Source organism: Nelumbo lutea, chromosome 1, assembly GCF_056320005.1.
Source record: "Nelumbo lutea isolate HS-2025 chromosome 1, American lotus-T2T, whole genome shotgun sequence".
NCBI lineage: Eukaryota > Viridiplantae > Streptophyta > Magnoliopsida > Proteales > Nelumbonaceae > Nelumbo > Nelumbo lutea.
This window is the reverse complement of record NC_142684.1, coordinates 175,936,786-175,949,385: the sequence shown is the minus strand read 5'-3', so window position 1 is coordinate 175,949,385 and position 12,600 is coordinate 175,936,786. Positions and strand designations below refer to the sequence as shown.

Here is a 12,600-nt window from a genome sequence, read left to right as displayed (position 1 = left end):
ACTTATATCATGCAACAGTGTTCAAAAAGTTTAAACATCTCTCGACTCTCGTAACGCTTCCGATAGCTTTCACTCTAAAAATATTCAATTGAAACTACGAAAATCAAATCGTCTTTATCAGTGTCGCGTTTCCACAAAATGCAAATAAGGCTATAACACGGTATTTAACGCGCGCCATTTACATGTACAAGAATCAATTCATTCACGTAGTAGCTACTAACTGAGATTCGAACCCATTATTCATGCGCGTGCGAGGAGTCTTTACACAACCACGTCAATCAAGCAAACTTTTCCCCAAGGAAACCACCCTTCACATTACAAGACATACATTAATTTTACATTTTCTTACAAAATGGAAAAGGTGAGAAGAATTGAAGAATGCCTTTTGTAATCCTTCTCGAAAGCTCTTCTAGTTCATTTCGATCTCTTCCCTGCTGCTTATGGAGAATGCTTAAGCCGATACTTATATTCTCTGTTTCACCCGCCTCCCGTTGACATCACTGCCATCAAGAACGGCTTCATTCCCGTGCCTGCAGACAATAACAGAGTGCTCACCAACTCTAGCTACATACTCTAGGAGCTCGGTCAGGACAGGGGGGCAGCTTTCCTTCAAATATTCAAACCCATCTGTTTGCATCACAGCTGCAATAGACAATGCAAAACCTCTTCATCTCAGTATCGTATCACAAGAAAAAAAATTAGGAAAACCTAAGGCAATTACATCTTTATTGAAACTTAACACAAAATCACTGAGAATTTCAGTAACACCTATTTGATTCAAAGTTTTTACAATTACGCTCGCATGATACTGCTAGAGCTTGTAGTTTTTGCCTCAAAAGAAAATATCGATAGGACACTGCAACCAACTAGGACACACGTGCATTAATATAACTATTTCTTTTTTTTTTTTTTGATAATTCATAACTATTTCTTTTAGGTTCTGTCCTTTTCCGTAAAAGGAAATAAAACCACTGAAATTCAACTATATTTCGATTTCTTTCACAGCAGAACAGGGTTTTCAGTTTTAGTAACAATACACAACCAGCCCTATAGCGCATGTCACATGCATGACAAAGACAACATGGGGAAAGTGCCCAAAATTGAAATATAGAGCACCTTTTTACAAGTGTCCATGTGGATACATACAGGAGCCCGATCTTCACAGCACTAGACTGCAAATGGGACAAGAACCTTTTTTGTACCTTCCATGTCACCCAAACAGCCATTTTGTTCAGCACTGCTAGAATTACATTAATCAGACAATTTAAATGGAGGACCATCTCAAAATCTGTTGGTAATAATAGTCATTAAGTACTAACCATGTCCTTTCTATTCCTGGAGGGTAAACCTAGCACCTGGCTAACCAATTTAGCATGCACATTCAAATCTTCATGTAATAAACTCAAAACATCATTACAGTTGTAAATTACCTCTGCCATTACATATAGCGCACTTGGGAAATTTTGAAGTTAAATAGTATAAAAGTGAATAAATCATGTTTACCTTTTAGGTTTTCAGGCAGAGCAACAAATTTGAGACACACAGCTTTAAGTTGGAAGCAGTGGTGCTGCTCTGCCAAGGCTAATGTAGTTGCCACAGTATTGATGGCAACATCCTCACAAAGCTTAGCCTCACAGAGCAATCTGAGCCTCTCAAGTCCATATCGGTCTGCTGCTGCAAGCATATGCTGCCCCATCAGTGTGGAAGCCCCTTTCGAGTTCAAACCAGTGAGTTCTTGCATGTCTGGTAGGTCATCCCAATATATGAAATGGAGTAAGGCCTGTAAAATGCACATCCACGAAAAAGAGAATAAGTCAAACACTTGCCATGACTGGCTTTCAAATAAACTAAGGAACCAACCAGACTTCCAACACTACGCATCCCTACCATCTAACCACCCACTCCTGAAAAAATAGACATAATTACTAGCCCTGAAAGAAGAATCAAAACTAGATGATATTAACAATAATTATCATACCTGTAACATTTTCAGTTATCTAAATAAGAACCTAGTAGAAGAAAGGGCTAGAAGGAAGTTTTTCCTAGATTTGCTTTCAATCGTTTCGTTCTTTTCTTTCTCTGGAGTAGTTTACCTTCACAAGTTACACAAGGAAGGAAATCAAGACCATTGGTTCCTCCTTGTCATCAGATGAAGTTCAAATAATAACTCATTTAACACTGTTCTAGATCGGTAGATCCAACTTTAAGTTTGACACTATTCTAGAGCCAACCACATTAAGTTTGGTCAGATAAGAGGGAATAGGAAGAGTTTTGGATATTAGGGTAACATATAGTGGCTTTGGAAGAATTCAAGTAATTGGTTTGAGCTGGGTATATATCTGCATCTATACCAACAATAACCTCAACAACTCTGTGATTCCAGTCTTGAGTTGCTCCATGAATCAGGAGTCAAGTATTGCCTTTTCCATTATGGGCTTCATCCCCCCAAGTAAGCAAAGGACTGAATTTATATGGTCACTATAAGACTATATGGAAAAACAAATGATATAGATATAGAATATGATGTTAACCAACAATAGTACAAACTTGACCAAGTTGAGGCTAAACTTGATAGACTTGATACAACCATGGTAGCTCGCAACTGATGGCAGAAGCAAGAGGATAGGCACCACTGGTGTAAGATCTGTGAGCGAGAGCGGCACCTTAGGAGAAGAATTCAGCTATAGACTGGTGGATATGTAACGATCCTCTATGGCACCACAATTACTCACCTAAAAAAAATAACCAACTCAGCCAACTTCCCTATAGGCCTCTACAATATGATAAGCAACATTCCTCAACAGATAAAACAATGATTTCCAATAGAAATGCCTACATCACAAGAAAATGAGGTGAAAAATAAAGTAACATTCTGCACTGCTGAGATAATTGAAGGTGAAGAATATTAACTTGGAAACAATCACGTGATTTTTTTTTCCTTTTTAATTCTTCAACAATATGAATTTTGTACTCTACCACATCAAAAAGGACAACTGGATATTTCAGGAAAAAAATCTCTGTACATGATATATGGGTAATGTGAAAAATGCAAAACTAGTTACTTTGTCAAGATGAACAAAGTGATCAAATGTTGAAACAAGAATGCCCTAACATGAAGCAGAAAATAGAGAGATTTCTAAGTGATTAAATGTCCATTTTTGTTTTTCAGAGAGAAAATAAATTAGATAAAAGGCACGGTGCTAGAGGTCACCTAGCTTGTAAAAAGAATACTGCTGAAAGATGAATTTTGTATTATATTGGCACATAACCTGCTAACAGTAGAATGTATCATAATGGTGTATATTTTATTGTTCTTTTCTTATTCCTGTTTTAGCTCCTCTTAAAGGTATCTCACCAATTCTTCATAAAGTCTACAAACAAAAGCAAATAAATAATCAGCATAAGAGGAGCTTTTTAACCAACTGAATTGTGAATTGTATTTCAAAGCTTTCTATAATTCATATTGCACCACCCAAATGTATCCAGTAAAAAACTGATATTTTGTCCACTCAAGAGCCATTTATGGTGGTTTCTTACCCTCAACGAACATTAAGTTACAGGGACCCAAATCATTTATGGGTTCTCTGGTCCCAGATTCCCAGCTCCAGGCCTCTGTCCCCTGGCATGAATGTGATAAAATAGAACAGTTTTGCAATTCTGTATATGGAAACCAAACAATTGAAATGTCGCTAACATTAATATTTCTCTCACAAAGGCTAATATTGTGGAAGACGAAAAAAAGGGTGATATTGTGAAATGAACTCTAAGCATTATAACAATCATGAGAGAAAATTCTCCAATACATGCATCGGAGATAACAGGAAGGGGAGAAAATAGGGGTGCAGCCATAGTTTTCAAGGTGCCAAGGTGAGGCTAGGAAACAGGGGAGCACCTTGTAACCTAGTTGCCTAAGCAGCACCTAGGTGGACGGACTTCTTTAAATAAAACCTTGAATCCTAGGGTAACTCCCTAGGCTCCATAGAAACAACCAACCATCTTTTACTAGTAATTTTCTCTAACCTTGATAAAAATGTAAAAATATCATATCAAAACGTTGAAAATCAACATGTTCATAAGAAGAAAAAGAAGAAAGAAGAGAATTCAAAAAATATAGGGGCTCAGCCCTTGTTTTGGTCCTAAGAAAAGAAAAGAAAAAAGGTGGAAGAAGAATGTGTTAACTGGACAAAACTTTAGTTTCTTCCTTACTTATCGGTTGAAATTTTAAAGTCTTTGAGGGTTCAGGACAACATACACCAACATATGTGTTGATTGAACCCTAACACATAAAAAATAACAAAAGTGCACAAATGTAATATGCTTGTTTTTTTTTCTAAAGGTGACCTACTCTGCAACTTCTGTGTTTTCTTAATTAGCAGCCAAGAAATTTACATCCAGACAAATTAAGCAAATGTACTTAAGATGTCACAAAGTTGCACAATAAGAAGTAAATAAACTTGTAGTAGGAAAAAAAAAAGTAAATGAACAACCTTAAAAACTGGTGCCTCCATGTCTTGAACCTTTATACATTCAGTATTTCGATCCTTCATTGGGCCAAAAAGTTGTGCCCTAAAGACAGGTGAGCGGGCTGCAAGCACCAATTTGTGAGCAGCAAAAATCTCCCCATCAACTTCAAAGTTCACATCAGTTCCCTTTCCACTTTCCAAGAGTTGCCCAAAGTGCTGCCCTATATTGGAGGTTGGCACTGTAATCGAGTAAAATTTTGGTCCCTCTGTGTGTGACCCAACAACACCAACGCTACAATGAACAGAGAGACAATCATCTTTAAGGTAGTCGGATGTCTCTAGAGCTGTTCTTTTGAAGAACCGTTTATATCCCCTGCAAAGTCAAATAATTACACCTGTAAATATGTCTCTAGAGCTGTTCTTTTGGGAATGAACTTGGAGTGCAAGACTATACCCCAAATATTAAGTAGCATGGTCATCTATGTTATAGGTAAAAAATATATATAACAAAAGTTTGCGCGTTAATATGTTATCTTAAATCATTTCATGAATGTTATCCTCCACGCTAGAATTAGGAGAAAGGGGGGAAGGAATGATAAGATTTGTATTGCACCATAGGTTAAGAAAATTAAATTTCCATGTGAAACTGCTGCAGACTGCAGTATAGAATTGACAGAGTTTCTGTCCGACTTTTAAGTCGCATGATTTCTAGAAAATTAAGGTTCTGGAGCAGGACAATTGTTGGTTCTCTGCCTTTTGTCTTAACATGGATTTATCTGCAGACCAAACAATTAAGCAACCCATTTTCAGTGAGATGAGTGATCTATCATTGTCATCCTTCATATGGTTTCAACCTTAAGTGCTCAAACTCAGAATAGCAGATCATGCACCGCCTACAAACTTTGGTGCTCAAAAATCCAAAATAAACAACGAAGAAAATTAGGAATAAATGAAACACAAGAAAATGAAAAAAAATGAATGTCGGAAATCCAAAATTAAAACATTTTGTTGACAATTCCTTCCAGAAACTTATAAAGTCGTGGGGTAATGCAAGAAGAAAACTACAAATATTTGACCAGAAGGATCAAAAGTGAAGTCTACAATGTTGCAGACATTTCCATATCTCTAGAATCTAAAATAAGGAGGAAAGAAGAATCTGAAACCCTAGCGACGATCAATTGGCATTGAAGACCCAAAAAACCAACAGCAGGTCCAAAATTTCCCGAACTTACCACATGCTTCCTCTGTACTTCAGAGTATACGGTCCGCTCTCCAATGTCCTCCCAAAATGGCTGTGCACCTTATGCCTTTCCTTGCCACTCTGGTCCAAAAGCGTCATTTCGAAAAGGGCTCTGACATCCGTTCCCTCGCTTGCAAGCGCAATGAACAGAGACACATACGCAGCGTTGTCCTCGATGCTCTTGCCGTCTGGATAGAAATAGATCGCCCATGCATACCCACCAACCCAGAAGATGTCGGACGCGATGTACTTGCCAATCCCTAGACCTTTCGAAAGAGAGTAACCGGTGATCTTGAATTGGTGAGAACCGTTAATTGTCTCTGTGGTAGAGGTGGATGTGGTGAGGGAAGGAGAAGAGGAAGAAGAGTCTATGGAGGCTCCTCTGCAGATCCTACCCATGCTCATCCAACAAGGGAGATGGAATCCCTCAGAATTGGAATTCTTATAAATGAATTAGGTTCTTAGGGTTTTCTTTTCCCCGCAGGATTTCAAATTGGAGGGTGGTTCCGATCAACAATTTGCAGGGGTTCTGGGCAAGAATTAAACTGATGAATTGGACTGGTTGGGACTACGAATTAGGGTTGGGTTGCTAAATTTATTCCGCTTCGCGATGCTTGGGGCATTTATTGGCGACGATTTCTTCCGCTCCGCGAGATCCAAAAATGGGCTTCTAGGATGCAGCGCTGACGGTTGTTGTCCGAGGCATGGAAATTGGAATCTTCTTGGATGCAGCGCTGACGGTTGTTGTCGTTTCTCAGTTCAACGCACGGGTGTGGGTTTTAAGCCTTTGTTTTAGTTTTGTGGAAACCAATCTAAAATTAGGGCTCGTTTGGCGCGTGTTGATGTTTTAGCTCTAATCGTCAAAAGACGAGCTTTTGATTTAAGATTTAGACAGTGCGAAGACTATGTGGCATACATGTATCTGCCCAACTCTTTCTTTGCGAGATTAAAATACGAAAGACGTGGGAAGTTCCATTTTTATTTGAGGTTTTCTGAAATCAGCCCGAAATGGGTTTTTCGCATTTTTTCAACGCACCATCTTTTAATGGCTAAATCTTTCGTGAACCAAATGGAAATAGACCGAAAATCGATCTTCCCAACTTGTAAACAATCGAAAGACCATACAGAAAGGCACACCAAATGGGCCCTTATTCATTCTTTTAAGTTAGTGTTACTAAACGAACCAGGATTTTTGGACTCCATTGTTAGGTAAGATTGGCAAAGGGCAATGGCTGGTTGGTTGGGATCGTGACTTTGATTTGAGTGGACATGGGCCATGTTTGGTGATGTTGCATGATCTGACTGCTCCCTGCTGGAGGATGATCCGGCTTCCAGTCGAATGGCGAGCTAAGTAAATATGCAAAATAAGATCAGAGAACCCGGGGTGGCTAGCCCAGTGAGGTCACTCTGATGCTTAAGTTAGTAAGCTGTTGCGAGCTGAAATAGCTTTGAGAATGTAGAGAGCTAGAGAGCTAGAGAGCAGAGAAATCACGCGTACCTCATGCCATCGAGGTTGGAGCCTTTATATAGTTGAGTATTTGTGGGGCACACGAAAGAGTTCTGGGATATCCGGGATGTGGAGATGGAGCTTGCTCCACTTCCGAAGGAACAACATACAGGTAGGGCTTATCTCGTTCCTCCTCCGATTCCGGCAGAGTGAGGATGAGTGCTTATCGTGATCCCCGGAAAGGTCGGGGTCTGTTAACTTATCGTGATCTCGAGGGATTCGGGAGTAGTTGGAGAAGCTTCTGGAGTCGGTTATGTGTCGATTCGAGTTGTTGGTTCTGAACTGGTACTTCGGCCTTTTAGTTCTGAACTGGCTTGAATATTGAGGTGCCTCGATGCCGAGGTGAGACTTGCATCGAGGTGGCTTTGCTCTGAGGTGATCCTTAAGCCGTGGCCTTTGTGCCGAGGTGACTGAATACGCGAGCTCCATTGTTGTGAACTAAACTTGTCAGGCTGAGTTGTCATCTCTTGGTCAGGTCATGTCCACGTGTCCCCTTTTTACTAGGTCGGGCCAAATCACCCTTCATCAATTGCCCCCCACTCCCCAAGCCAAGGGTCTCGACCCGGTGCAGGGAGTTCATGATGAGTCCAGGTGGATTTGGCTCGAGGTCCAGGTGGCTTGTCGAGCGAATCACTGGTCAGACCTGTTCGGCCACTCGTTTCAACTAGGAATTACCCACGTCACATCTAGTCTACACGTGGATGCCACATGATCTATAAACTTCACGGACGTCAAAACACGCACTAAACCAATTTCAACCTCGGGGGTCGTGCAACCGCTTTTCCTAGGAGCCGTTGGATCACTTCAATCTCGACCGTTGATTCTCAGACACAGTGGCTATAAATAGGGGGCCCGAGACTCATTTGCTTCGCCACAAATTTGCTAGCCTTCGATTTGAGGTTGCATTCAACTTCCTTAGCTCGGTCTCTTCAGTTTGGTGTCTTCCCGAGGTCATCTTCTTTCAGTTCGGTCTCTCTTTGGTGAGTCTTCCCCAAATTTCCTTTTCGATTTCATGTATTTTCCATATCTAGCTTTAGTTTCGACAGTCTTTAAATGGGAGTGGTGGATCCGTTAGGGCCGAGGTAGGTACCTCAACTCAAGTCGTAGATTGCCATACCGAAGAAGCTACTTCGGGTTAAGATGCGGTCCGCGATCCTCCTGAGGTGGAATCACCCCGGGAGGCGCAAGAGGCCTCAGGTGATCTGGCGTCCACCTCGCATTGAGGTCGGCATCCAGATAACTTTGGCTCGTCGACAATGATGATGGACAGGCTCCTGTCTCTAGTAGCTCGATATAGGCTTCCGAGCAACTTAGTCTATAGTATTCCCCTAGGTAACTTTCCTTGGGAGCACGATCACGACGAGATTATGATCTTCGAAGAGCAGCTCGTAGCTGGTCTTCGTCTTCCACTTCACCCCTTGATTGTCGAAGTCATAAAACTTTTAAACATTATCATAGATCAGCTGCACCCAAATTCCATTCGTAATGTAGTAGGAACCATCTCCCTCTTCCACAACTATAACCTTCCTCTTGACCTTGATATCTTTTCTTCCATTCTCTCAATAAAGAAGAACTTCTCCTGTGTTCTGACCGAACACAGGCGAACTTACTACTATCCTCTCGTTCGATCTACAAACTCTTGCACGAGCTCCCAAACAAGGACCTGACCTGGAAAAGGCATTACTTCGTGGTCCGTGACACTGAGGGGTGGCCTTTCCCGACTCACTAGAGGGTGGCCATCCAAGATCTCGGTGTCAAGCTAGACCTGAAGACAAGGGAAGCGCTCCGATCTTGGGCGGAGCTCGGTCTGAAGTTCATGGACTACGTGGCCGAAGACAAGCTCGTGCAGACTGGTCTGAGTCCTGGTAGGTCATCACTTGTTGTGTTGTCTTTGTTTTATTTTGGTGCTGTTTCTAATTGTTTGCTTTTTGTTGTAGCAACTATAAAGATCCATGCGACCGAACTCTTCGGTAGCATGAAGAAAGGAAAGAAGAAGCGAGCTTCTAAAAGAGCTCGTATTGAGTCTCCGCAGGCTATCGTTCTAGAGCCCGAGTAGCCCTTATCCGTCGAGCAACCTCCCGTAATCGATTTGGTCAAGGAAGAATTTGGGAAGGTCTCCCTGCCCCGCACACCCGAGGAGGCAACATCTTCGAAGCCCGCCCATGCAATTGTCGCTTCTTCAGGTAGCGATGAAGTAGCTCGAAGCATTCTGACTCTGAAATATAGCCTTCTCAAGAGCCAAAGCACAGTATACACCGAGGAGGTTTCTAGCTGGGTCGAGCTGCCGGTCGCTCAGCTTGGAGCACAAGCGGCTACCCATTGCATGGTGGTAAGTTCTGTCTTGACTTCTTCAATTTTGTACTTTAACTTCTCTTATACTAACTCTTGTTCGCTTCTCTTGGCGGGTGAACTCTGCTATATATGCCCTAACTTATCAGTCCGAAGTGCACCTGAAGCGAGCTCTTGCAGCTGAGTCTTCTTCTCGTGAGGCTCATGCTGAGCTAAAATTGGCCCGCAATGAAGTTAACCAGTTAAGGAAGGATGCGTAGGATAAAAAGGAGTTGATCACATTGCTAATGTCCGAGATGGAGAAGCTCACGGGGCAGAAAGCGACACTAAAGAGGGAGGTGGAGAACCTCGAGGCCCATGTAAAGGAGCGGATTGAGCTACTCCTTCAAGCTGTAGAGGAGGCCAAAGTCAAGGCCATCGAGGAATACAAGGCCTCGGAGGAGTACCGGAGGGAAATGATCGAGGTGGGGACAGAGAGCTACTGCAAAGGCTTCAGGCTTAGTAGGTGCCTGACCCGACGTGAATTCCCTCAGCTCGACCTTAGCGCCATTACTACTTCAAGGGTCACAGAGGAAATGGCTGCCAAAGCTGCTGAAGATTTGGACTCCGAAGCAGAAAGCGACAGCAAGCTGCTCAGTGACATCGAGGAGACCGGTGCTGATGAGTGTTTGGACCCTCTTGCTGAAGCCTCAGACAAGGGCGAGGAACACTGAGATGAACAGAGGCTTCTTTATCTCCTATATTGTATACCCCATGCCTCCAAGCTCGATCTATAGTGAATTTCTTTTTTCCTCTTGTACTCGAAGTTTTATATCAATGAAATACACATTTTGACTTATCTTTGTTAAAAAATGTTCCAAGTGTAAATAATTCCCGAACTGACGAATTAAACCAAGTAGGAGTAGTAATGTGTAGGTTACCCTGAACTGTCGAGCTACCGAGCTGGACTACAAGTAGGGATAACCGAAATAGAATTTTTCCAAGTGTAAGTTACCTCGAACTGCCGAGCTGACTAGGAGTAGGGGTAACTTTGCATAATGTATACCGAAGTGAGAGGACCTTGTAGGGTATATACCCGACCTGTCTGTGCACGGGCTACTCGCTTAGATGTCGGTTGTCCCATAGAGCTAGTGGGTCCAACCTGTTATTATATGCCGAACTAGGCTAGACGTCGTAGGGTTTGTACCCAAACTGTCTATGCCTTATGCATGAGGGCTGATTTGCCTATGCCGAAGAGGCGACTAGGACTTGTTTGTCCATGCCGAAGAGGTGACTGGGACTTGTTCGTAGTGCCGTGGTCATATGTCAGCTTGGCATTATGGCCCTTGGGCTTCTGGGAGTGACTAATAGTCCTCTCTCCAGTTCGGTGATCACAAATAGTATCTTCTTAGGTTGCCGACGTTCCACGCTCGAGGTATTTGTTTCCCTTCTAAGGTCTCGAGTTCGTACGTACCTTCCCCGAATACCCGTCTTACTCAGAACGGACCTTCCCAATTCGGTCCAAGCTTACCAACACCGAGCTCAGGTGCCATAACCTTCCGAATAACTAGGTCGCCGACACGAAAGTATCACTTCTTGACCCGGGCATTATAGTACCGAGCTACTTTCTACTGGTAAGCTGCAGTCTGAATGTATGCCAGGTTTCGTACTTCTTCCACCAGGTCTAGGTTAGTACGAAGCTCGTCATTGTTTGTCTCCTCGTCGTAGGCCTCCAAGCGTAGCGTAGGCACCTCGATCTCTGCTAGGATCACCGCTTTTGTGCTGTAAGTGAGATTGAAAGGAGTCTCACCCATGGCAGTCTTGATAGTAGTTTGGTAGGCCCATAGCACACTGGGCAATTCATCCACCCACAATCCTTTTGCTCGAGTTAAGCGAGCTTTCAGTCCACAGAGTATGACTCTGTTGGTGACTTCTGCTTGCCTGTTTGCCTGGGGGTGTGCCACCGAGGTGAAGTTTTTGTTGTATTTCCATCTTGACACACCAATTCTAAAACTTGATGTCCTCGAATTACTTTTCGTTGTCAGAGATGAGTACCCGAGGTAGCCCGAAGCGACATACTATATTCCTCTAAAAGTTTTGTATGTTGTGGGTCGTGATCATTGCTAGGGTTTCGCTTCCACCCACTTCGTAAAATAGTCCACTGCTACGACTAGAATTTCCTTTGTCCTGCCGCAGGCGGGAATAGGCCAAGTATGTTGATTCCCCACTGTGCGAAGGGCCATGGGCTGGTGAGGTATTTGAAGTCGGCAGTAGGTCGGTGGTGGATGTTGGCATGCCTTTGACATTTGTCGCACTTCTTGACGAGCTCGAATGCATCTGCCTTCATTATGAGCTAGTAATAACATTGTCATAATGCCTTCTGGGCGAGAGCTCTGCCCCCCAAGTGTTCACCGCACAAGCCTTCATGGGTATCGCGGAGGACTAGCTCAGCCTTGGAGGGTCGCAAGCAGTGCAAGTAAGGGAGCGTGAAAGATCTCTTATACAGTTGTCCCATGAAGCAGGTAACTCACGAGCGGGTCGATCCATCTCGGCTCTGCTTGTGCTACAGGAGCAACCTCTACTCCCCCCCCCCCGAGAATGCTGGAACGAGGTAAGTCCTCTATGAACACGGTCTGCGTGGTGTTCGATGCTGCGAACCTGAACCGGAGTGTGAATTCCAGCTTCACCCCGCTTGGACCGTACAGAATTATTCCCGCACCACTTCCTTGTTAGTTGGACGAGCCGTCAACATGGAGAATCCAGGGCTCCTCGTCCCAGGTCGAACTTGCTCTAACCGGGATTGGTGCCGCACTGGTTGAAGTCTCCTCGGTGTGATCGAGCTTGTCCAGCTCGAGGATTGCGGTGCTGAACATACATTTTGCCACGAAATCATCTAAGGCTTGGGATTTAATTGTTGTTCGAGGTTCGTACCGGATATCGTACTCGCTAAGTTCGATGGCCCAATTTCGTCAATCTGCCAGACACCTAGGGATTGAGCAGGATCTGTCTCAGAGGCTTGTTGGTGAGGATGACGATGGTGTGGGCTTGAAAGTATGGACGAAGCTTCCGAGCTGCTATGACTAGTGCGTATGCCAACTTCTCGATCTTCGGATACCTTGTTT

General features: G+C 43.3%; 1 protein-coding gene across 1 annotated transcript; it reads right to left on the bottom strand.

The window, feature by feature from the left end:
• Window positions 1-177: 177 nt before the first annotated feature.
• Window positions 178-6,469, bottom strand: LOC148879381 (BTB/POZ and MATH domain-containing protein 1-like). Its single transcript, XM_088960910.1, has 4 exons — window positions 5,696-6,469; window positions 4,488-4,836; window positions 1,504-1,780; window positions 178-642 (listed from the first exon to the last, which is right to left on the bottom strand). The coding sequence occupies exons 1-4, from the start codon at window positions 6,106-6,108 to the stop codon at window positions 464-466; spliced, it is 1,218 nt and encodes a 405-aa protein (XP_088817036.1). The 5' UTR covers window positions 6,109-6,469; the 3' UTR covers window positions 178-463.
• Between the last annotated feature and the right edge of the window lie 6,131 nt (window positions 6,470-12,600).

Coding starts and splice junctions, on each gene's coding strand:
- LOC148879381 (XM_088960910.1), bottom strand. CDS start 6,108: ATGAGCATGGGTAGGATCTGCAGAGGAGCCTCCATAGACTCTTCTTCC. Junction 4,837..5,695: donor AAGTACAGAGGAAGCATGTG/GTAAGTTCGGGA, acceptor TTGACTTTGCAG/GGGATATAAACGGTTCTTCA. Junction 1,781..4,487: donor TGGAGGCACCAGTTTTTAAG/GTTGTTCATTTA, acceptor TGCATTTTACAG/GCCTTACTCCATTTCATATA.